This window comes from Leopardus geoffroyi, chromosome C3, assembly GCF_018350155.1.
Source record: "Leopardus geoffroyi isolate Oge1 chromosome C3, O.geoffroyi_Oge1_pat1.0, whole genome shotgun sequence".
Taxonomy (NCBI): Eukaryota; Metazoa; Chordata; class Mammalia; order Carnivora; family Felidae; genus Leopardus; species Leopardus geoffroyi.
The window spans coordinates 102,212,146-102,236,744 of record NC_059338.1 but is presented as its reverse complement, the minus strand read 5'-3'; the positions used below and the strand labels follow the sequence as shown (position 1 = coordinate 102,236,744).

Genomic DNA, 24,599 nt, shown 5'->3' with positions numbered 1-24,599 from the left:
TTGAAAGAAGATGAACACTTTTATTTATATAAAGAAAGGAGGAGAGGAAGGTATTCCATTCCACGAAGATGGACTGTGGTAGGATAACTTGTTGAATTCCATCTTAAGTTTTATTCCCCCTTGAAATCCTGCCCCCATTCCCAAGCAATTATCCAGTTCCCTAGTTGTCCCATCACAGGGAATTGTGCAATGCAAAAAGCAAACATAACTGGAAGTCTGCTCTTTTTCGTCTTTTGTAAATCCAAGCTTGCTGAAGAGAATATGCAGTGTATCCTGTGGTAGGATAGAAGAGAGAACAGTTCTTTTGAGGATGGCTAGAGGAAAAAGAATTATCCCGAGAGAGGAAAGAATTTGGGCTGAACTGAGCAGATGATGCCGCAAGTATTATTTATTTATTTTTCTATGCCATGGTCTCTCTCTTTCGGTAGTTTGGTGAGAATTATAAAGGAAGCCTATTAAATTGAAATTCATATGTCAAAATACTTTTAGCATTGAGATACAGTTACATGTGTGTTTATTTATTAACATATAAAATAGTATCTAGTGGCATATCTGATAATTTTGATAAGGTGTTGAGCACAGATTTTTAGCTTTAAAGTAAAAATATGTCTGCTTTTCATTCATGATGGATGTACAGGTACTGCTAATACTATTGTAGTTTATTGCCTACATTTGTAATAGAAAGAAATGTTGCATTTTTACTTAGAAGTTAACGAAAAATAAATATGTAGTCATTTTCCCCAACCAAGTCTGTGGGACCCTTGGGCATGGAACCCAGTTCAGAAGAAAGGCTTATGTATCACTCCAGGGCAGTGTGTATCAAGTCAGGATAGCCTAGGTTAGTGGTTCTCAAGGTCTTGTCCTTGAACAGCAACATCAGCATCACTTGGGAACTTGTTAGAAATATAAATTCTGGAGTTCCCCCCACCCCGCCTGCAGTCTAACTGAGTCAGACACTCTGGGAAAAGGGTGAAGCAATCTTGTGTTTAACAAGCCCGCCAGGAGATTCTGATGCCTGTGCATGTTTGAGAACCACCAGGTTAAATTATACTCTGCTAACAAATTAGACTTAAATCTCAGCAGTGTAAGACAACATGGTTTATTTTTCATTCAGGCTTCATTTCCATTGTTGTTAGCGTGGGCTCATTCTGCTCCATTGTTTCCTCACCCCGGGATCCTGTAGACAGAACAGCCACCATCTCCAACATTATTAGCACTGTACCAGAGCAGAAAAAGAGAAATGGAGGGCTTCTCACTGGTGATTAAAGGACCAGAAGCTGTACATCATCACTTCCACTAACAACTAATTGGCCAGAACTAGTCATGTGGCTCCACCCAATGGCTGGAGGACAAGAAGAGCTAGTGATGACTAACACATTATCAAGAGATAGCAAGATGTCAGGAAAGATGGCCCACCAGCATCCCTGACGGGACTACCACAGTCACACCAGTGACTTCCCATGGTTGCCACAGGCACAGAAACAGCACAATCACAGGCTCTGAGGGTTCTGTACAGCCTGGGACAGTGGGTGGACCAATGTGGACTAATGTGTTCCCTGCCATCTGTGACAAAGGTAAACCAGGGTAGGTGAATGACCGCAGTGGGCAAAGGGAGGGGGGTACTTCCTTTTGCTTTGGTGATGTTTAAGACCCTGGGATTTTTGACACAGTCCTGGGCAAGGGAAGAAAGTACAAAAGTGACTGGGATTGAATTTCCTGCCACAGAATGCCCAGTGCTAGATTTAAGTTGATGTAAAGAAAAGTGTTACTTCTGACACACCAGCGCTTCTGAAGTAATTTTTATATCCACTAGATTTGTCACCTGTGTAAAATACACGAGTGCAGTACTGAACACAGGATATTTTAAAGGGAGATCTCTTAAATGCTCTCATGATGATAAAATAAACTCTTCGAATACTTTAGTACTGACTAAATTGGCAGATTGACTTAGAAAAACCTCAAACCTATAATCTTTCTAAATTTATACTGGGGCTCAGTTAATGGAGCAGTATGAGTCATTGGCACTTAATCATCTCTTTGTGATTGTGACAGGTAATTCTGTTCCATCTATTAGAAAATTTTACACACATTCAGCTCGCGTTTTTCCATAATACTCTCTGCCTGCCTTGCTTTTATCTCAAAATAAAGAGAAAGTATTAGCTATGAAGTAATGAGAAAGTAGTCACAATAAAAGCGCCTTGTAAAAAAAGTCTAGTGAAGATTTTATTACTTGAAACCCTTTGAAATATCTACTGGAGTCTCGACCTGTATGCTATCATAAATGTGTATTTGATGAAGAGTGAAGTCTGCAGCTAAAATGCTACATTTGTATTTAGTGACCTTTTTTTTTTTTCAGTTGCATTGTGATGCCCCAGTGGGTGCTTAAACCCCCTCCCATGATGGAGAAAAAGCTTCTGTAGGAGAATTTAACTGGTCACTATATACATATATTTGGTGGGGGGATTTGTCTTTATTGAATCAGAGAATGAATGAGGTCAGACGTATGTTGGTTATTTTTTCCTTTCTCACTATGAAATACATACATTTTAATATTTGCACTTTGTGGCCCTGTTTTTTCCCCAGGAAAAAATATGTGTGTGTACTGTCCAGGAAAACTCATTTATGGGATTACTTAGTACTTTTAACTGAGTTCAAATGTCTTGGCTCATCTCTAATTTTGTACATTTGACTCTTCTCGTTGTTATTGCCTGCTAGAAATTTGTTGATAATTGTCCTTAGTCAGTAGCCACCAAAGTTTCTTAGAGAGACTCTCAGAAATTGGCATTTATTGTTTGCTGAGTTCCATTTTGCAAAATTGTAGTTAAATGTATTTTTTAAGAAAATGGTGCAATTGTATGAACATCAGGTTTTACATTTATTAAGAGCAAATATTTTTCTCAAATGTGTTTTTGAGATTTACTGCATAGATAATAAATTCACACATGGAGCATTCCTTTAAACACATCCCAACATACTTATAAACAAATCAATCAAGAGAGTAATTCAGATATAATAAAAAATGTGGTGTGAAATACACTATCAGCAGAGATAGCAAAATTTTTGCTTACTAATGAGCAGATTTCGTGAGACTGCAGCCCACATGTTTTAGCTTCAGTCAAATAAGCTTTTTATAAAAGTTTATAAAACTTTTTATAAAAGTTTATTTGTTTTGAGAGAGGTAAAGAGAGTGTGTGAATGCTGTGCAAGCAGGGGGAACGGTAGAGAGAGGCGAGGGGAGAACCCCAAGCAGGCTTTGTGCTGTCAGTGCAGGGCCCCATGTGAGGCTTGATCGCATGACTCATATCTTGACCAGCTGAAATCAAGAGTTGGATGCTTAACCAAGTGAGCCACCTAGGCACCCCTACAAACCTTTATATGAAATCCATCACAATGGACCATCAGAATGCAGCTCACTTAATTTAATTCAAGACTGCTGTTTTAATTCATGATTTCATCTTTATTTTCAATTCCACTCACATCTTCAGGCATATGAGTGTGTGTGTGTGTGTGTGTGTGTGTGTAAATAACATGAGACATCTTGGGACTCATTATATATAGTATGTCACCTAGAAAACTTTCAAAAATGCCTGGAGTTGATTTTTTTTTCCACAAGACAATTTCATTGCCATTAGTTCACCTCATCATCTGATATGACAAGGAACCAACTGATGCAGGTTTTAAATCTTTGGTGAGAGAATGAACAGATATTTTTAAAGTATGTAGTATCCTGTTTTCTTTAACAACTGTAGTTTTACCTGGGAAGTGGTTATCAGAATAGCTACTTATTAATTACTACTTTTGCTTTGGGCTAATATTTATCCTCATGAAAAAATGTTACTATTTATTGACAACATGTCCATATGGGGCAACCTAAGTCAGGAAAAGAAAAGTATGCAATTAGTGTATTTATTTTAATTTCTCCCCATTCTGTGATCCCAACCTTTGTATAGTAAGGTCTTGCTTTTTTGTTCTATGTTGTCAACAGTACATTAACAAAATAGATTCTGCATATGTTTATAGAGATTTTCCCTTCAAACTTACATGTTACTTTGCTTGTAATAGGTAAGAAAGATAAAAACATACAACAAACCAATCCCTATATTAAAAATTGCTACTGCCCTTAATCAACTGAATGCCTGGTAAGAATTATGAACAATCTTCAGAATTTTCCTTCTTTGTCCTTGATTCTTGAATAGCAAGTGAAATCTTATTCTCCATTTTGTGTTCGGTCAGAAAGTCAATACAGATGTATAACTAGTCGTGTGTGTAGTGAGATAAAGCGGTATTTGGGTTTGGGCTCCAGAAATATCCTTGAAGTTAAATAGGACAGTATGTGGTAGAAAAAGAATTGTTCTTCCTCTAAAACTCTGACCTTGTTGTCACTGTCTTAGAGTGACTTGCAATTTCAAATCATTTCCTGAATAATAAAGCAGTATTGTCATTGCCTGTGACATTAAGGAATGAATGCTAAATATGTAGTCATTGAGCTTTTATTTGCTTACGGTGACAAAACCCAATGACCCAAGAATCATAAGTGGCTACCAATATCTAGCTACTGGCTATAATGCTGTATAGATTTTTATGATGCACATTGTCATCTTGTATAGACTGCTTGGATGAGCTCCTGAGAAATTGTCAAAGAGATAAAATAGTACAGCCATCAAGAAGAAACATAGTAGATACTATACTTGAAGTGCTACGTTGCAGATGTAAGTCTTCTTCCTGCATATTTAAAGACTCTCTATAGAGAGGATGTCAAATTTAAATAGTAGAAAGTGTATGTTTCCTTCTAGTTAAAAATCTCTGCAGGTGAATTGTCATTTTTTAGTGATAGTAAATATGTAGTGTTTCCTTCTCAGTTAATGCAGAATGGAGTGCTTGAGTGGGTAACAAAATTGCTATACCGTCTAAAATTCTGGTCGAGCACTGGTGACCTGTCCGTGAACAAGGCAGGCAAACTTCCAGTCCTCACATCATCAATGGAGAGGTTAGGTACTCCAGATAATTCACAAGAAGGCATATCCATGATAAATGGTCTGAAGAAAATACAAATCAAATAAGGTGATGGGGAAGTGCACAACTTTAGGTTGTGCTGTCAAGGAATGTATTTCTCTAAAGGGACTCTTAAAAAGGAACCAGACAGGTGATTTTCTAGGGAAGGCGCATTTTAAGAAGCGGGAACTTCTAGTACAAAAGCTTTGAGGCTCGTACAGTTTCTAGGAAAGGAAAGGAGAGTGTGGACAGAGCTGAGAGAGTGAGGAGGGGCAGAGATGAGGCCAGTGAAATAGACAGGGGATGTGGGATCCTACAGGATATGACAAGTGGTTTAAATCTACTTTCAGTGAAGATGAGAAGACATTGGAAGAGCTGACTTAATCTGAATTATGTTTTTACAGAAGCACTTTGCTCTTGGTGTAGAAAATGGATTTTGTGAGAGGAAAGAGTGGGAGCAACGGGAGGAGACCACAGTGGCCTCCAAAGGAGGATCATGACGGGCCAGCCTAGTTGACAGCTGCAGTACTCTTCTCAGCACTCTCCAAATGACCCTTGCTCTGAAGTGCCTCCTACTTCTGCAAAATCAAAATCTTATATATCTAAACACTTCCTACTTCAACGCAAAAAGGCAAGGATAGCATACTTCCTCCACAGCAATTTCCCATCCCAGAGCCTAAAACTCTCAGTACCCTTTTCTCCACATGGAGATTATTTTGAAGCATCCAGTGGTTTTGATCAAATTGTGTGCATGTAGCATATTATTCTCAAGCTCCAACATAACACCACAGACACAAAGATTAACTTCAACTGACTTAGGAACTTTCAACTCCTAGGAGATTAAGACAATATTTATAAATTCATAATCTACAGTACTTTGGAGTTGAGGTATGCCTTGCAGGTTATTATTTACTGACCAATAACAAAGACATCATCAAGCTGGATTATCATTCTGGAAGTTTGTCCTTATACAAAACTCACTGGTGCTGAAGCATCATTTTTAAAAAGCTGTGCTTTAGGAAATCAATTTAGGGGATCATACATAGGCAATACAGGCAGGGCCAGCTTCATGGGTGTGCAGCCTGTGCAGCTGCACAGGGTCGGTGCTTCAAACAGCCCCACACTTGGTTTAATGCTCTGCTGTCACCGTCTTGAATTCTTAATATTTTTCTAACAAGAGGCCTTGTGTTTTCATTTTGCAAAGGGCACCACAAATTCTGTAGCCAGTCCTGAATACAGGGCTTGGAAATTTCTATGAAAGTCTGTCCCTTTGCTACAAGGCGTAGAGAGGAGGCAGGGGTGGAACAGATTTGAATAAAGGGATTCTCAGTGAAGTAAATCCATTGCCGGTAGAATTTGAGATCATCCAGTCTAGTGGTTCTCAGGTGCCTACCTGCACTCCATGTCCACCTGATTTTTACTTATCCGTAGCAAATAGTAGCACGAATGATGATGTTTTCAGTGTTTGGAAAGCTAACTCTACGCGACTCAAAGGTCTGCTCTTTATTGTGCAATGAGATTGATTTTGCCATTTTTGGCCTAACTTATCTTTTTTTTTTTTTTGTTTGGTAACATTTTGGCAATAGGTTTTCCTTTGTTTTTAAAGTATTTCTTTAAAATGAAACTTGAACACCTCATTTTAGCCCAGAGCTTCTTGACAAATAAAATAAAACTTCCTCATCCCATCCCTGCCTTCTGCTTTACTGTTACCTCTTTTTTCTAATCTTAACCATACTTTTCTCTTACTCTAATTGTTCTCAATAGCAGTGATTCACAGTTCACAAATACTGGAACCTAATTTCTTTCTTTTTTTTTTTTTTAACATTCATTCATTTTTGTGACTGAGAGAGACAGAGCATGAGCAGAGAAAGGGCAGAGAGAGAAGGAGACACAGAATCCAAAGCAGGCTCCAGGCTCTGAGCTGTCAGCACAGGGCCCAATGCGGGGCTCGAACTCATGAACCGCGAGATCATGACCTGAGCTGAAGTCGGACGTTTAACCGACTGAGCCACCCAGGCACCCCTGGAACCTAATTTCTTACAGTAAAGTAAAAGGTAGTCAGAAATAAATACACATGAATATTAGAACTTATTATAGGCAGGGCGCCTGGGTGGCTCAGTTGGTTAAGCGTTTGACTTTGGCTCAGGTCATGATCTCACAGTTTGTGAGTTTGACCCCTCATTGGGCTCTCTGCTCTTAGTGCAGAGACCACTTTAGATCCATTGTTTCTCTGTCTCCTCTCTCTCTCTGCCCCTCCTGTGCGTGCATGTGTGTTTGTGTATGCTCTCTCTCTCTCTCAAAAATAAATAAATAAAATTTTTTAAAAACTAAAAGTAAAAAAGAACTTCTTATAGGAAAATTCAGAGTTGGAGAGGACTTACCTTCTTTTAACCAGGGTGTATATTATTTTCTATGATTCTGTTTTTTAAATCCATTCCTTTTTAGGTCCTGAAGGATAGCAGCCATTTTCTTTTCATTTTTGTATCCCCAGCACTTGGCATAATGCGTTGAACTCAATAAGCTTTCAAGGAATATATAGAAAGTAATTGAAAAAAGTATACAAATAAATGATTTTTTAACTAGAAATGTTGCTGAAATAGAAGGATGTCTCCATTCTGTTGCCATTTTTTTTTGGCAGTTCCAGCTTTTCCATAGCCAGAGAGCAATGAATATCCTCAAGAATGGTATAAAGGTACAGAAGATCTGTAACAGGAAGTTAAAATTTGACAATTACTCTGCTGCAGCTGGAACTGATAAGCACCTGTTACTCCATTTCAGAATGAGGTGTGAGACCACCAAATCAAGATTTGAAAAGCTGATGGTCAGGAACTGATTTTGTGACTCTCAGCTGACCACCCCGCTCCAGATTATATAACAGTTTGGAGATTGGGACAGAATTTTCAGAGAGGGCTTCTGGTGTTCTGGGAATCCTGTGGCATCCCACCCCCCCCCCCCCTCCAAACGAGTGAGAGATGCCTTTACCTCACCTCAAATCTATGTATGGGACTCTCCTGAGACAACACAGAGAACTTGGGGTCAACAGTGAGTTAGACTTTGGACCCTGAGAAATCAAAATGAATAGGGATGATAGCTGTCTGGAGAATCTGACGAGGGGATGCAAAGAGCTGCTATGTTGTGGGTGTGCCAAAACCCACAGGGCAAAACGAGGCTGGCTTCTTGTGGCAATAGGTGGTCCTACAAAAGAGACCTGGCCTGAAAGAGTCTTATTATCTTATCCGAGAGGGCTGCCTGGGGGAGGAAGGTAACCCCAGCAGAAAGAGCTTGACTATACATGGGGGCTGGGGAAGGAGCTATTAATGACCAGTGGGAAGAGTTGCATTTACCCAAAGAGAGGAAACAGCAAGTGAGACATCTCCGGTGAGGAGTGGAGTGGAGACAACCCATTAAATATGCCACCTGATAAGAGGAAGAGTCAACCTTAAACACCTAACAAAACGCAGTGCTGTATCCAGCAAGCAGATCTCTGGAGTCTAGTACAGTGCCCTGAACATAAACGGGAACCACTAGCTATTTGGTGAACACAAAGATGTGTAAACTTGTTAGGCAAACATCGCAGGAATGATTATCAGCGTTGCATGGATGAGAAGGAGAGGTTCAGGCGAAGTGTCTTATGTCTGATTTTATTCCTGGAATGGCAGAATCTAGTCCAGAACACTGCTCTGAAAAGGAGCCCAGAACAACACTGTAGAGCCATTATTCTATTTGTGAGAGAATAAGTGTTCACAAGAGAGCTTCAAAGCAAGCCTTCCTGTGGTGTTTGTATGTCATTTTTCAGTTTTTCCTTAGGTGAAGTCAAGCCTTTAATGGTGGTTACGTTAAATGTAGCCTGTGTTATCCTTCCTGGCAGGATACAGGGCACTGGTGGTTCAAACATGAACAAGACAATTGTCCCTGACCTGCAGTAGTTGATGGTATAAAGATTAAAGGCAGTCACTTATCATTCACTTAACATATAACATGAATCAAGAAATATTAGTTCCATTACTGCTGCTGTACAGTTAAGTGGTCGAACCTGGGTTCCCTAAAGATTTGAAAGTCCTTGAGGCACCTGGCTGGCTCAGTCAGTAGAGCATGTGACTCTTGATCTCAGGGTTCTGAGTTCAAGCCCCATGTTGGGCCCATCCTAGGCCTTATACATACGGCCCTTCTTGGGACAGTTGTATGCCTTTATTTTGTATCCAGCAGCAAAGCCTACAATAGAACAGTCTTGACTGAACCTAAAAAATCATGGATGGGGTCAACGATTTTTAAAGTGTTGTGTGGGAAACTTTCCTACTAGGCCATTTGGATTTTATTAAGCGCTAAGGAAAGGGGGGGGCTTAAATACTGTTCAGTAAATATTTTATATACCATTTCAGTTTTAAACACCAACACTGGCATTTTGGTTGAGCTTTTTTGGAACATTAACTTGAATGTCATTTCTGACGTTTTCTGTAGGAATACAAAAGCCATCATATACGATGTTTTGAAAATGTTTCTGTGAAGAATAAGTTGTTGGACAATCAGATACGTTTGGGTTTCTCCAACCTTATGACCGTGTGTTCCCGGCAGTCTGCACTTTCACTTTTCCTTAAGTTTGCACTTGTAGTTTTGAGTCTGCTTTCCCAGCATCTAAACCGGTTCCTGAAACATTCCATGGTGAAAGATGCCCTTAGCTGCACAGCCAGAGCTGACAGGAAGTGTTGGCTGGCCCAGATTCTGTTAGTAAATGTATTCTTTTTTTTTTTTTTTTTTTTTTAAATTTTTTTTTCTCAACGTTTTTATTTATTTTTGGGACAGAGAGAGACAGAGCATGAACGGGGGAGGGGCAGAGAGAGAGGGAGACACAGAATCGGAAACAGGCTCCAGGCTCCGAGCCATCAGCCCAGAGCCTGACGCGGGGCTCGAACTCACGGACCGCGAGATCGTGACCTGGCTGAAGTCGGACGCTTAACCGACTGCGCCACCCAGGCGCCCCTGTTAGTAAATGTATTCTATAAGGAACTGATTTGTATGCTAGCATGAAGGGCCAGCAGAGTCAATTTTTTGTATTTCGGAACCATCTAAGTAAAACACTGGCCTAAGATTTGGTAAAGAGTAACGTTTTATTACGTTGTAATAGCTTACAATTAAGAAAGAACGGTTTTGGTCCCTTGTCATCCAGCTGTTTCCTTGTTTTGTTTTTTTTTTCAAGGAAGTCCTTGTTTGTGGTGACTGGGGGCCTGTGCCCAAGACAGTCCTGGCATAGCCTGTTCTGTCTCCCTGCCACCGCGGTCAATAGCGGATGAGCAGCCTGGCTGCCGTATGGGTACCCGTCCTCTGCCTGGATGGGCTCAGCTGCAGCTCACAGCAGCTGCCCAGGACCCAAGTGTCAGCAACACGCAGCCCTCCTCCCCAGTGCGCTGTGCCCTGCTTCGGGTTCCACCCAGCATCACAATAGCACACCTTGTATCACCAGCCTTTCTTTTGTGCTGTGAAACAGAACGCTTTAAATTTTAGTAGTCACTGCATGTTATACAAGCACTTGTGGGCATGTAAGATAAAAGTTACATAATGCTTCTGTTTAAAAAAAAAAATGATTTGAAAGACCTCCAATCTATAATTAGAGATTGCTACTTTTTACCATCATCAGATTTTCTTATTCTTTAATGAAATGACTGAATGTACTGTTTTTTAAGTTTATTTTTTAGAGAGAGAAAGAATGAGAGAACAAGTGGGGGAGGGGCAGAGAGAGAGGGAGACACAGAATCCAAAGCAGGCTCCAAGCTCTGAGCTGTCAGCACAGAGCCTTATGGGGGGCTCAGACTCACTAAGAATGAGATCATGGCCTGAGCTGAACTGACTGAGCCACCCAGGTGCCCCTGAATGTACTGTTGTAAATAAGGAGTTATGTGGCATTTCTGTTGGTCTTTGATAAGATTAGAAATGAACATATATATGTGGGTTTTTTTTCCACCACCTTTTTTTTCCTGGCTTTGTTAATGTATACTATTTTGCTTGTCTGCATCCAATCTCCATTTGATTTTTCTCCTAATGTAATTTACCACCTGCAGAAGTATGAGACCTGGAAAATGCAGTAGTGAAAATGCCCATTAGTGCAATGCCAGTCTAGCAACACATGTTTAGAAATGTCTTATAGTCCAAGCCTATTTCTGAGACTGTGTATTCAGTCATAATTTTTAGTTTTCAAAATTGGTTCAGGTCATAGATCAGGAGACAGTGCTCTTTTCACATAACTGTTATGAATCTTGTGATTTTCTAACCAAAGAGCATGACAGTAATTTCTTGAGAAAGATTTGGGACATTGTGAATGAGCCAAACTAAAAATGAAAGAACATGGAAAAAAATAAACATAAGCTCATGCCCTGTAGGTCTTTCGAATAGAGACATGTGGAGTCTATGCGACGAGATCATGTATTCATGTATTCATTTGTGTAGTAAATATTCTTGGTGTGCACAAAATGTGTAAAACACTGTGCTAGGTGTATGAAGGGATTGTGCTTCCAGCCCCACCGAGTAAATAGTATAGTGGACATGAACAAACATATTATTGGACCTTGTGAGAAGCAATGAGCAGAGTGCTAAAGAATACTTTGGAACTGAGTGGGGGTGGGGGACAGGACATAAGAACAACCTACTTAGCATCATAGGTGGTGGTTTCTCTGAGGAGACTGGAAAAAACGAGAAAGAACCAGCAATTCTTCCAGCTGAAGGGGATACCATGTGCAAGGACCTTGAAGATGGAGAGAGCTTGACATGTTCGGGAAGCTTGAAGGATACCAAAATGACTAGAGCCTGAGCAAGAAATAGACTAGGCTCTGATGATGAATAGTCCGAGGTGAAGTAGGAGATAGATACATGTGGGACCTGATGGGCCATAGAAAGAAGCTAACAAATTTAACCAGCCACAATGGGAAGCCATATTTTTTTGGAGGAGAATGATCTGTTTAAAATTTTGTGCTTAAAAATGCTTGTTATGGGAGCGCCTGGGTAGCTCAGTCAGTTAAGTGTCCGACTTCGGCTCAGGTCATGATCTCGCGGTTTGTGAGTTCAAGCCCCACGCTGGGCTCTGTGCTGACAGCTCAGAGCCTGGAGCCTGCTTTGGATTCTGTGGTTCCCTCTCTGTCTGCGCCTCTCCCCTCGAACTCTGTCTCTCTCTCTCTCAAAATTAAATAAACATTTTTTTTTAAATTTTTTATTTTCTTTTTAATTTTTTTTTTCAACGTTTATTTATTTTTGGGACAGAGAGAGACAGAGCATGAACGGGGGAGGGGCAGAGAGAGAGGGAGACACAGAATCGGAAACAGGCTCCAGGCTCTGAGCCATCAGCCCAGAGCCTGACGCGGGGCTCGAACTCACGGACCGCGAGATTGTGACCTGGCTGAAGCCGGACGCTTAACCGACTGCGCCATCCAGGCGCCCCTAAATAAACATTTTTAAAAAATTTTAAAAATGCTTGATATGGTTGCTTTAAGAAGAAAAAGTAGCAGGAGAGGAAAGTCCTACTGGGAGACCAATATGGAGGCTTCAGTAGTAATCCAGAAGAGGGCTGACTAAAGAGATGGTGGAGAAGAGTGGAGAGATTTAATATAGAACTTGAAGGCAGAAAAAATAAAAAGAAGAAGTTAGAGGCAGAATAGAGAGAATTTATTGATGAATTAGAAGTGGAGAGTGTTGCAGAGGTAGGGATCAATTATAACTTCCGAGTTTCTGGCTTAAGGAACTACATGGTGGTGGTGATGCCATTGACAGATATAGAGAAGATGAGAAGGAAGGAAGATTGGGGTGAGTTTAGGAATCAAGAATTTGTTCACAGACACACCACAGGTAATGGATAATGCCAAGAAGCTAGTTGTGTATTTAAGTTTGCAATTCTGGGTAAAGTTTGGGTTGGAGGTAAAGATACAGAAGTTTTCATCATATAAATATTTCATCTCAAGGGAATGGATGCAAATACGTAGGGAGATAGTAAAAATATAGTCCCGGGAGGCCCAACTCCATTAGGCCTCAGGGTAGTCCATAATTTAGGGTTGAATAGGAAAAACAGAGATTCTTTAAGGAAAAATGAAAAAAAGGAATATTAGAAGAATTGTCTGTCAAGGAATATAAACTAGAATGTTTCAAGATAGAGGGACTGTAAGAAAGTTGAGTATGTATATATACTAGTATGCATCATGCTGAATATTTATATGGATAGTGTTATCTTTTTAAAAACCCTTTGAGGTAAATGCTGTTATTGAGTCCGTTTTACAAATGAGGAAGCAAGAAAGAGATTAAATAGTTGGTCCAGGATTCCATAGTAAGGAGCCTAGTGTGAGAGCCAGGCATTCTAATGTCCCAGTCCATGGCCTTAACCTCTGTGCTATCCACCTCCTCAAATACATCCCACTACTAAAATGAAAACCCAAAAAGTCACTTGAATTTGACCACCTGAATTGACTGAATACCTAAATGAGCCATATTCTAAAAGTGGTGGTGCCAAGAAGATGGTGTAGCACAATGGATGGGAGATGATGCTGAGTGCTGCAAAGGGGAAGAGAAACCAAGAAGTGGGATGGTAGCTTTAGAAAGAAAAGGACTTGAAGGGATGGGAGATGTTAGCCCCTGGTTGAATAATGGTGGGGATGGTTTAGCAAAGAGGGCGAGATCAATGACTAGAGCAGGAAGCAGGTAACCCATGAGTAAAGCCTTGAGAAAGTGACATAGGAGGAACATTTCCTTCCTTTTCTGCATCCCTTTCTTCAGGCAGAAAAAAGAAAAAGACATTTTCTTGTTTTCTAAAGAATTTAAAAGAGAGCTTTGGCTCTCTATGCCTATGCTTCCCCAAAGGAAGAAGAGTGACGTCTCAGATTGTGGAAAGGACGATGGCCCAGCCTCCACTGCCTCCCCTCTTGGGACCTGATGCCTGTGGTATTCTCTGAACTCCTGCTGCCCATGGGTCAGCCTTACCAGGGCACTGCTTCGGGTCCTTGACACCTGTACCTGTTCCTCAGCTGGTTCAGGACTCACAGAGGGAAGAGTGTGGTTAGTACATTAAAACCTTGAGTATAGAGAGGATGCAGTTGGATTCAGAGAACACATGAAGAGATTGGCTTTAACAAGAAGAGCACAACATTCATTTCTGTAATGGGGGGAAAAGATTTAAAATGGTGGAGAAAGACACTTTCCCAATGGAGGTGCCGTTGGGAAGAAGACAGTGATTTCTTTAACGTAATTTTAAATGTTATATAATACATTTATCTGAGGAAAGTCTAAAATCCAACTCCATTGTACTGAGTGCCCTGCATAGCCTTCATGTATTGAATTACTATCATCTGAACAGAAGAAACATACAACAGATGCTTCAGTGATTTTCAAATTGGGGAAGAGGACACGGCATGCTGCATCTGGGATGACTAATCAGAATCTAAAAAGAGCAGTTTTCAAAAAAATTGTTTTCAATCAATAATACAGTCAGCAATGCATTCTTACATTTAAAACCCATAAAACATCATTTTCATTTGAAAACATTTAGGATGACATCGATTTTTTTTTAATCTATCAAAGGATGATCTAATTTAAAGAGGTAAAGAAGCAATGGACTAACCAGAGTGATGTTTTCCATCAAGATCCTGAATTAACATGTAAATACAAGTCCTGCATTTTTTCTATACATTCATTTCCTGATCCTTGTGTCATTTGAGGAAATTAGGATGGGAGATTATTGTGCTAAATTGGCATTGTATCTATAAACTTCTGGGCTTTGGCCCAGATTATCATTACCTGCAGAAGCTATCTTGATTAAGTTCAGGGTTGCCTTATGTTGTGTGTAAGCAAAACTATATTTTAATCAGCTGGTCCATATAAACTGTTTTGTACAGATAGTCTGTAATAGGCCCTGTTGAAAATAGATTCCTTTAATCAGTAATGTTGGATAGAAGCCTATGTTTTAAGATAGTCTTATTTATTCTGGTTTCTTCTTCCTAAAATAAATAAACAGAATGCATTCAATGTGGCAATAGCACGTTACAAATCATTTCATCAAAGGTAATGAAATTAAATTTCATCTCTGTGAGTTATTGTAGAGGGCTGTTTAACATTTACAAGAATTTGACTTCCAAATCCTTCAAGCCCTCCTCATCTTTGGATTTGCATAATGTGTTTGTACTTTCAGGATTTTCCAGTTGAAAGGCTTTGAAGTTCCAGGGCAAAAACTGAAATAAATTGGAAATTCGTGTAATTTCAAGGTGAATGCTTGTAATATAGTGGTATAATTGGAAAGTACATGGAAGGGGAAACTCACAAAAGTGTTACTATGATTAACTTAGTGCTTTGAAATTTCGTAGTAGAAACATGATAGGCAAAACTCTTAATGAGTGCTCCAAAAACATTAAGTGGATATTTCAATAAAAATAAAATGCTTCATCTTTAGGTTGCTTAAAAACAGTATATCCTGAACTTGAACCCAGTTCCTTGATTCCAGAGCCCTTCCTCCTTCCTCTCCTCCTCGCCACCACTGAAAGTTTTGTAGAAGGATGAAATATCCACTTAATGTTTTTGGAGCACTCATTAAGAAGGATGTCAATTTGTCAAAGTGCAGAGTGTCTTCTTACAAATTACAAGACTGGTTTTAGTGAATAAAGAATTGAAATATTGTTCAGATTTGTCTTAATATTGATAATGAAGATGAAATTATTTCCTTTCTCTAAGCTCAAAAACTTTCCCATAATGGGGTGAGGAGAAGGCTGTGTTATATGAATGTATTAAATTGGTCATTGTATCTGCTCTCAAATTTTCCAAAGTCTTACTCTTTTCATTTATTTTCACAGGCTTGTATATGTGAACTTTCTTGTCTTTTTGTATTATCGTGTTTCCCGTCCGCCCCCCCCCCCCCGCCCCAGGATGAGACCATTCATTCATTCATTCATTCAGTTATCTGTTTACTTATTGCCTACTGTATGCCAAGAACTGTGCTAAATCCTAGGAATAAACTGATGAACAGACTAGAGCTTCTGTGAATGTAGGAGTTAAATTAATCTGGTGGTAAAGACTCCTAATAGAACATGCTTCTTTGTTACCTCTTTTCTCTCAGCTGGTGAAATGTAGGGATATAAATAAACCAGCTGGCAAACTTGGAGGATTTGGATGTGTTTTTCATTAAAGGTCAGTAAGAAATGTTCACCTTTTATGTTAGGGTTTATGAAACTCTGGAGAGGCAGATTGGTTTGGGATTTAATTTCTAGTATTTTTAGCATAAAATTAGGTATAATAGCAATGGATTCATGTATGCTTCTACACAACTCATAGTACACTGTCCTTACCCTTCACAGAGTTGAATTCAACTGCATTTAACAAGAGACTTTCTAGCAAACCATTCCTACATACCATTGCACCTGTGGCTTAATTCTTGTACTCTCTGTTCTCTGTATTTCCAAAAAGGAAAGGGTAAATTTCTTAGGATGAATACAGATCTAGAAGCATGTCTTTTTATAACAAGGTATCTAGTTTTGGTGTCCCATTAACCGTTTAATACCAATTTACACTCCCAAAGAATACTTCTATTGAAACATTTTGCACTGGTTTAGAATTGCAAAAGAAGATTGTGTAATTCCTGATTCCACATTAATGAGATTTTCTGCTTCAGTCCTCGTGTGTGGGGGCCACTAAGAATAGTATGAGCACAGCAGTTATAAATCAGAATAGAATTGGCATATTCTATATCTTAATGGATTGGGGGGGGGTTGTTTGTTTTAATGCAAAGGTTTCTAATCTGCCATTTTTTTTTCTGGTTGGACTTCTGAGTATGCTTGGTTTTTGCTGATTGTGTGGTTTGTTTTTAGCTGCTGATTTGTAGTCAGACTATACAGGAGGGGTAACAAAAGGCCTTAATTTTGAAATGTGAAATTTTTTTAGGCATTTGCTCTCAAAAGCTCTCTTTGAGTGACTTGAGATTTTTGCCGCAGCCACAGTATCCAACTTGGAAAAAATCTGCATTCTCAGCAGCTTTACTACTTTAAAAAATATCCTTACACTAGCTCTTTTAGAAAGCAAGGAGACAGCTTTGCTAACAGTAATGACTTGTACAAACCACAGATGGTCTTCTTGCTGGAAATTACTGGAAAGGATTACAAATGTTGGGTTTTGGGGGCATAGCCATTTACATTCATGCATGTATTTATGTACATTTTGTTAGTATACAACAAATTGACGTGGCAAAGAGTGAATTTGTATAGCTACTACTAGTACTGTAGATTTCTGGAATTTTACAAAGTGCTTTCACTTAACACATTTTCTGCCCACAATAACTCTCTTGGGTAAAGTCGGCAGATAGCATGATTTCCACCATTATGGGTAAGAAAATAAGAGGCCTAGAAAGTCCAGGTCCTTGCCAAAAGTCCCATGGCTGATAAATGTCACTGTTGAAATTTATCACTATCTCCTGATTCCAAAGTGCGGCCTTTTGGTCATAATGTCCTGGTTGGATTCCAGCATCCCTACTTTCTAGACCTATCTCTTTCTCTAAACCTCAGCTGCCCCCTCTACAAATAAAGAGTATGATACTACCTCATAGGTTTATTGTGATCAGTAAGTGAAATTATGTATGGCCTGTGTCCTGTCCATTATAAATGCTTAGTGACTGTTTATGTTTGCTTGTGTTTTTGTTAAAAGCAAATAATAATACTATATGTTAAGTCCTTTTATAAATATTAATTTAACCCTCATGTCAATTTTATGACACAGGTGTTATTAATACCTCCAATTTACATATGAGAGGGCCAAGGCAAGGAGAGGTTAAGAAAATTTCCCAAGGATGCAAACTCGTAAATACCAGATTAGACATTCAGTCCCAGGGAATCTGCCCCCACCTCTCCCTGTCCATAGTCTTAGCCACTCAGCTATTATTCTCCAGGCACAGAGTCAGATATATGCAAATGTGGCTTTTATATTCTAATGTTATACCACTTTAAATTCCTGTGACCCAGGAAATATTCTCATTATACTACACTAGATTTTCTCAACTGTTGCTACAGTACCCCAGGGCATCCTATGACTTTACTAGGTGTATAATAGAACATTATTTTTTTCCAGATAGCTACAGAACTCAGGAACATATCCAATTAGTTATAATAAAGGTACAATTTGAATTCCACTTGATGGAAGATGTAACTCCAGTTAAGAACCCAAACTAAATGAAACATTTTTTTTTCCTTATGCATTTAAATCATAGTGGGATTTAGTTTAGGCTTACGGTAAAGTTCTACCATGTAGTGTTTAGACAAAATAACAAAACTGTTAAAAAATGCAGAGCATGGCAGATATAGAAAGATGACTAGCATTGCTTGGCTATGACCTGAATGGAAGATGATAGAAGGGTAGTGACAGTAGATGAAAACCCTACAATGTGAGAGGAAAAGGAAAGGTATGACCAAAAGCATGTGGCAAGTGACAAATAATAGTAATTAAGGGGTAAAGGTAAAGAAGCTTAGAGAGGGTGTCTCCATGGGTAAAGCCATTCAAATAGAGAACTGACCCAGGTCCTTGGGAGCCGGTCAACATAAAGCCACTTATAGTTACTGTTGATGCAAGCCCTGGGCTTTGGGGTGTCCATTACCTCATTTAAGCCAAAAGATGCATGCATGCTACTTAGTGATTTGGAAGATGCATGGAAGATTTCTTATGCTTCTAGTAAAGTAGAAATAAATTATGTAAGAATAAATTTAGTTGATTACTATGAGGGTAGGGGGATCCCATTTAAAGTGGTTGGTATTGGGGGTGCCTGGGTGGCTCAGTTGGGTAAGTGTCTGACTTTGGCTTAGGTCATCATTTCATAGTTCATGAGTTTGAGCCCGGTTCGTGGGTTCAAGCCCCACGTCAGGCTCTGTGCTGACAGCTCAGGGCTTGGAGCCTGCTTCGAATTCTGTGTCTCCCTCTTTCTCTGCCCCTACCCTACTCATGCTCGGTCTTTCTCGCTCTCAAAGATAAAATAAACATTAAAAAAATTTAAATTGGTTGGTATTGGAAGTTTTCTGCCACTTATTTTTTTCTCTAGTTCCTGTGACTTGGCATTTCATCATTGGCCTACTGGGCTTTATCTGCCCCTGGGAGAACTAGTTGAAATTGGCCTGAATCCTATTTTTTACGGAATAGGAAGGTCAAAAACCCTCCTCACACTTCCTTTCAAGTTTTTGTCTTTACTTCCATAGTTCTCTGGTCTCTACCTCTGCTTACGAGTTTGTTATTTTATGTCAACCCACACAGATTTAAAACATACATGTGCTCAAGTGAATTATTCAATGGATTCATCTGTTTTCCAAATGATTTAGAGAGATAACACATTGTACAGCACACAAAGGACTCCTATGTAGCTTAATCTCTTCTTATCTCCTGCTTCTTCCCCCAAATCCACACTCCAGAATAGGTGAGACCCCCTACAAAAGGTGGTGCAGGCCCTGAAGTTTTGGTGTTTATCTAAAGTAGTACAGCAGTGAAGGAACTTGGGAAGCTGTTGTATAATTTCCACAGCATCCCTTGAAAGTTGGAAGAACAAAATTCCCTCATCCCTACGTCCTCTTACAAAGAGACTGGAACTTGCATTTATTGAGAACATCCCGTGTAGGTGATACACTAGGCACTTTCACAGTGTGTTTACTTAGTCCTCTGGGCCTTTTTATCCCCATTTTGCAGATGAGAAAACTGAGTCTCAGAAAAGTGTCCAACATTGTTACCTCGCTGAAAAATGTATTTGAATACATGTGGTGAAAAACAGGAATAGTTCTTTTCTGCTAAAAAACAGGAACAAGAAGGGGCAAAGATTATGAAACACTAGATAGTCTGCCTATGGGAGCCATGCCAAGAAGGATGGCTCCTTTTCCTCATTTCCTTTTCTCCATCCGAGATGTCGGCACTCATTTTCCTTTGGAGGTACAAAGCACATTAAACAAAGATTCTTCGGGTGCCTATTAAGAGATTATTTTCGTTCTCTATTTGTAATGTTTAATATCAATGAGTATTTTATCTCATGTACACCTACATATTCCATTATGCTATTTACATTTGTGTAACACATTTAATTTAGAACATTGTTAAAAATTGAGAAAGGCTTCCCTTCATGAAATTTGGAAACTGAAGGTAGCAGTTTGCAGGTTTCTTTGCCAATCACAGTAGTCATTTTTAGAATCTTGAAAGGGGTAATTCAATTACCCACACAGTTCTGCTTTCTAAAAACGTATAAATGGAAGTCTTTTCTTAAGCGAGCCAACAAAGCTACTTGCAGTTTTCCAGACTCCAGCAATAACAATGAGATCATGACACCCTTCAAGTGTTGATTGGGAAGAGTCTCTGTTGAGGAAGGGCAGGGAAAGAACGGGGAAAATATCACAGGGCTATTTTCTGCTTGCCTTTGGCCTTTGGAACCCAGAACTGTGTCCTTTTGCTCATTCCAAAGAGGCTGTAAGAAGGGCTTGTGGTACACTAAGACATTTTTAAGTGATGTAAAACTTCATCAATAATAGTATCTAGCACTGTATCAATTATAAGCTGTCATTGCTGATATGCTACAATATGAGACTTTAGTAACTGAACAATTATGAAACAGGTGAATGTAAACTATAAACAGTTTCTGGTGATAAAAATAGTCTATGAGAATTGGAGATAACACTTGTCACATTTACATTTTGAAAATAATCTTTTCTGAGAACTAGAGAATAACTGGCTTTCCTTCTGTAAAATTTAGCACCTTTCCCTTAAATTCCTACTCCTCTCCCCCTAAAAACTTGCTTTAGAGTGAATTTGAAATTTATTTCTGAAATCAAGTTTATAGGATGATCTGTAGAAAATTGACATTAAAAATTTATTATAGTTTTTCATAGCATGGTTGATATACAGTGTTATTTAGTTTTAGGTGCATAATGTAGTGATTTAACAATTCTGTATCTTACCCAGTGCTCACCATGATAAGTGTAGTCACTGTCTGTCACCATACAACACTATTACAGCATTATTGACGATATTCCCCATGTTGTGTCTCTATCAGTGTAATAACTCCAAATGGTTATCCTACCCACACTTTTAATATCAGGGGTGGTTTGGCTTCTGTTTGAACTTTATATGAATGGAATCATATAGTATGTATTCTTTGGTACCAAGCTTCTTTTTTTTATTAAATATATTTTTTTAAAATCAATGTTTATTTATTGTTGAGAAAGAGAGAGACAGAGCGTGAGCAGGGGATGGCCAGGGAGAGTGGGAGACACAGAATCTGAAGCAGGCTTCAGGCTCTGGGCTGTCAGCACAGAGCCCGATGCGGGGCTTAAACCCACAGACTGTGGGATCATGACCTGAGCCGAAGTGGAATGCTTAACCAACTGAGCCACCCAGATGCCCCTCGTACCAGGCTTCTTTTGCCAAGCACTATTTTTGTGAAAACTCTCCAACGTGTTGCAAGTAGTTGTAGTTCATTCATTTCCATTGCTGCATAAAGTTTCATTTTACAGGTATTATCACAGTTCATTTACCCTTTTCTGTTAGTAGACGTTTGGGTTTTGTTGGATATTGGGGCATTATTACAAGTAGTGCCTCCATGAACATTCTTGACTGTGCCCTTGGGTGAACATGTAGTATAGGACATATCCTAGGAGTAGAATTGGTGAGTCAGAAGCTGTGTACTTCAGCTAAGCAGATATTGCCAGACATTTGTCCAAATTGGTCGTACCGTTTTACACTCTCACCATCAGGTGTTGGAGAATTCCGGTTGTTCCTCACCATCACAGTTAATATCATGTCTTTCACATTGTAACCATTGTGATGGGTGTGCTGTGAGTGCGATTTGGTCTTAATTTATGTTTCTCATGTCTAATGCTGTTGAGCACTTTTTAACATATTTCCTGGCAGTTTGGATAAAGCGTTCAATTTTCATGAATATTAAGTAGGTGGTATGTGGGAATGGCAGAAATCGTACGGATGATGGTGAAACTACCAAAATTTAATAAACACTGCTTTCATTAATGAATCTTTTACTAATTGATACATTTATTCCTTTAACAAATCCTCTGCTCTGGTAAGTTCAATTTAATGGAAGCTTCTTGAGAGTTAATAATGAATAACTCCCTGTGTGGAATGATGTGAGATTACCAAGGTCCATGTCATGGGAAGTTTCCCAGAGGAGGCCATTTTTAAGCTGAGTTTAGAAACATGAGCAGGATCTGACAGTAGGACTGAATATAGAAGAATGTACTGAAAAAAAAACTAAATAAATCCTAGATGTATGAGGATGTAGGAAACCTTTAGCAAATTACAACTTTTCAGGTGTGATTATTTAACTGATAAAGAAAACTGCTGGGGCACCTGGGTGGCTCAGTCGGTTGAGCATCTGACTTGGGCTCAGTTCTTGATCTCGTGGTTCACGAGTTTGAGCCCCACACTGGGCTCTGTGCTGACAGCTCAGAGTCTGGAGGCTGCTTCAGATTCTGTGTCTCCCTCGCTCTCTGCCCCTCCCCCACTTGTGTGCACTTGCTCTCTCTCTCTCTCTCTCTCTCTCTCAAAATAGGTAAACATTTAAAAAATTAAAAAGAAAAGAAAACTGCCAACTTGTTTTCTGTAGGGAATTTAGACTTGAAAAATGACACTTAACAGTAGCCTCTGGAAGTACCAGGAGCCAAGAGTAAGCTAGGCTTAGGGTTCAGTTACAATTACAAATATAAAATTGTGTAGCTTGAAGTATTTGAATTTAACTCCTATCGTTTATCAGGAACTTTTATATCAAGAGAAACATTCTATATGCATGAGTGGGGAAAATGTTTTACGGATAGCTTTTTGCTTTCCATGTTAGTTCTGATGTCAGCTCTCTAAAATGTAGAAGTGAACAATGCATGACAGTGTCTGCAGAAATAATGTGAACTCTGTAATTTTTACAGCTAAGATGCTATTACAGATTAAACAGAAAAACACTGACAGCGTCTAGTTACCCAAATAGTCATTTCAGTATCTTTTTCTGGGTTGCAATTATTTATTTCTAACTAGTGTTTTACTATAGCTTTAAAAATACTCCTTTCAAAACTAAAAGCAATAGCCAAATGCATTATCTTTGTCCAACACCACATTTTAGTTTGCTATTAGGAAAAATAAAAGTCCTTTCGCATCTGCATTCTAATACCTTTTAATGAAACCTTTAAAAATGATTAGGTAGGGGCGCCTGGGTGGCGCAGTCGGTTAAGCGTCCGACTTCAGCCAGGTCACGATCTCGCGGTCCGTGAGTTCGAGCCCCGCGTCGGGCTCTGGGCTGATGGCTCGGAGCCTGGAGCCTGTTTCCGATTCTGTGTCTCCCTCTCTCTCTGCCCCTCCCCCGTTCATGCTCTGTCTCTCTCTGTCCCAAAAATAAATAAACGTTGAAAAAAAAAAATTAAAAAAAAAAAAAATGATTAGGTAGATTTTTTTTTCCCCAACTAGTTTCACAAATATTTGAAGAATTTAAAATACTATAGGGAAAGTCTATAATTTCTGAATAAATCTTCTTCTGTTTCTGGGCTGATATTAACTCAGTTGTTGAAAAAAGAATTATGCATTGAGGAGGGCACCTGTTGGGATGAGCACTGGGTGTTGTATGGAAGCCATTTTGACAATAAATTTCATATTAGAAAAAAAAAAAGAATTATGATGGAGATAAAGTTGAAACAAGTGTCTGCTGGGTCAGTAATCACAGCCTGTGGTATTCTTTACCTGAAGGTTGAAGAAAAAGTCCCAGTCGGTGGATATTACCGCTCCAGGGTTCAACCCTTTGGCTGGTGCAGGAAAGCCAATGCCGCAAGCGAGTAAGCCCCCCGCACCCAAGACACCCATCATTGAAGAAGAGCAGAACAATGCGGCCAATACCCAGAAGCATCCTTCTCGGAGGAGTGAACTGAAGAGGTTCTACACCATTGGTGAGCACCAGACATTCTATGCATGTGAATAGGTGACGTGGTCTGAACAGCACTGTGAACGCGTGGGTCTGTGCTTGTTTATATGAGCGTATATCGTTCTGATGGTTTGTGTGGTCATTTCCATTGAATGTGGAAATTGAAAAACACTGAAAACCTTCAACAGATGGAAATAAGAGAGGAGGCTTAAGGACCTTCCATAGCCTGGCTTGAGAGGAGTTAATTTTATGTATATATAGTTTTCCAATTTTTAAGCTTATGTGCTACCATTTCCATTTTTGCCATTTTTCAGCTGGAGCCATTTTTTGTTTGATTTTGTTCGTTTCATTTTCCCTCCAGGCTCTCAAGTCCCTGATCCTGTTCTGTCAGGTTGTTAAGGCAGTGGTTGATGTCACCCTGTGACTAACAAAGCCATTAGGAAAACAGAGTCTGAGGGAAGGCAAATTGGCCTTGCACAGTACTTCACTTTGGAGGGACTGAATCCCATATAGAACCCATCATCTAAGAAAGTCGTCAGCTATGGATAGAGTCTTGCAGGCATTATGGGCCTGTTTTCCTGGATAAAATAATATCCTGTAATTTTGAACTTTATCACTTAATTGGGATTTTAAGTAAATAAGTTGAATTATCAACTTTTATATACCAATATTTGTCCATTATGTCTTTGGCCTTGCTTTCTAATAACAATTTTCAGTGTTTTAGGTCTATTTGAGA

The 24,599-nt window shown here is 39.3% G+C and overlaps 1 protein-coding gene across 7 annotated transcripts in view; it reads left to right on the top strand.

Moving 5' to 3' along the window:
* The window catches only part of OXR1 (oxidation resistance 1), a 456,115-nt gene that overhangs the window by 210,586 nt on the left and 220,930 nt on the right, over window positions 1–24,599 (top strand). For all 7 annotated transcript variants that reach the window (XM_045453914.1, XM_045453909.1, XM_045453915.1 and 4 more), the window contains one exon: window positions 23,692–23,888. In XM_045453914.1, coding sequence (XP_045309870.1) covers window positions 23,692–23,888 — 197 coding nt within the window. The remainder of the gene's footprint in view (window positions 1–23,691; window positions 23,889–24,599) is intronic.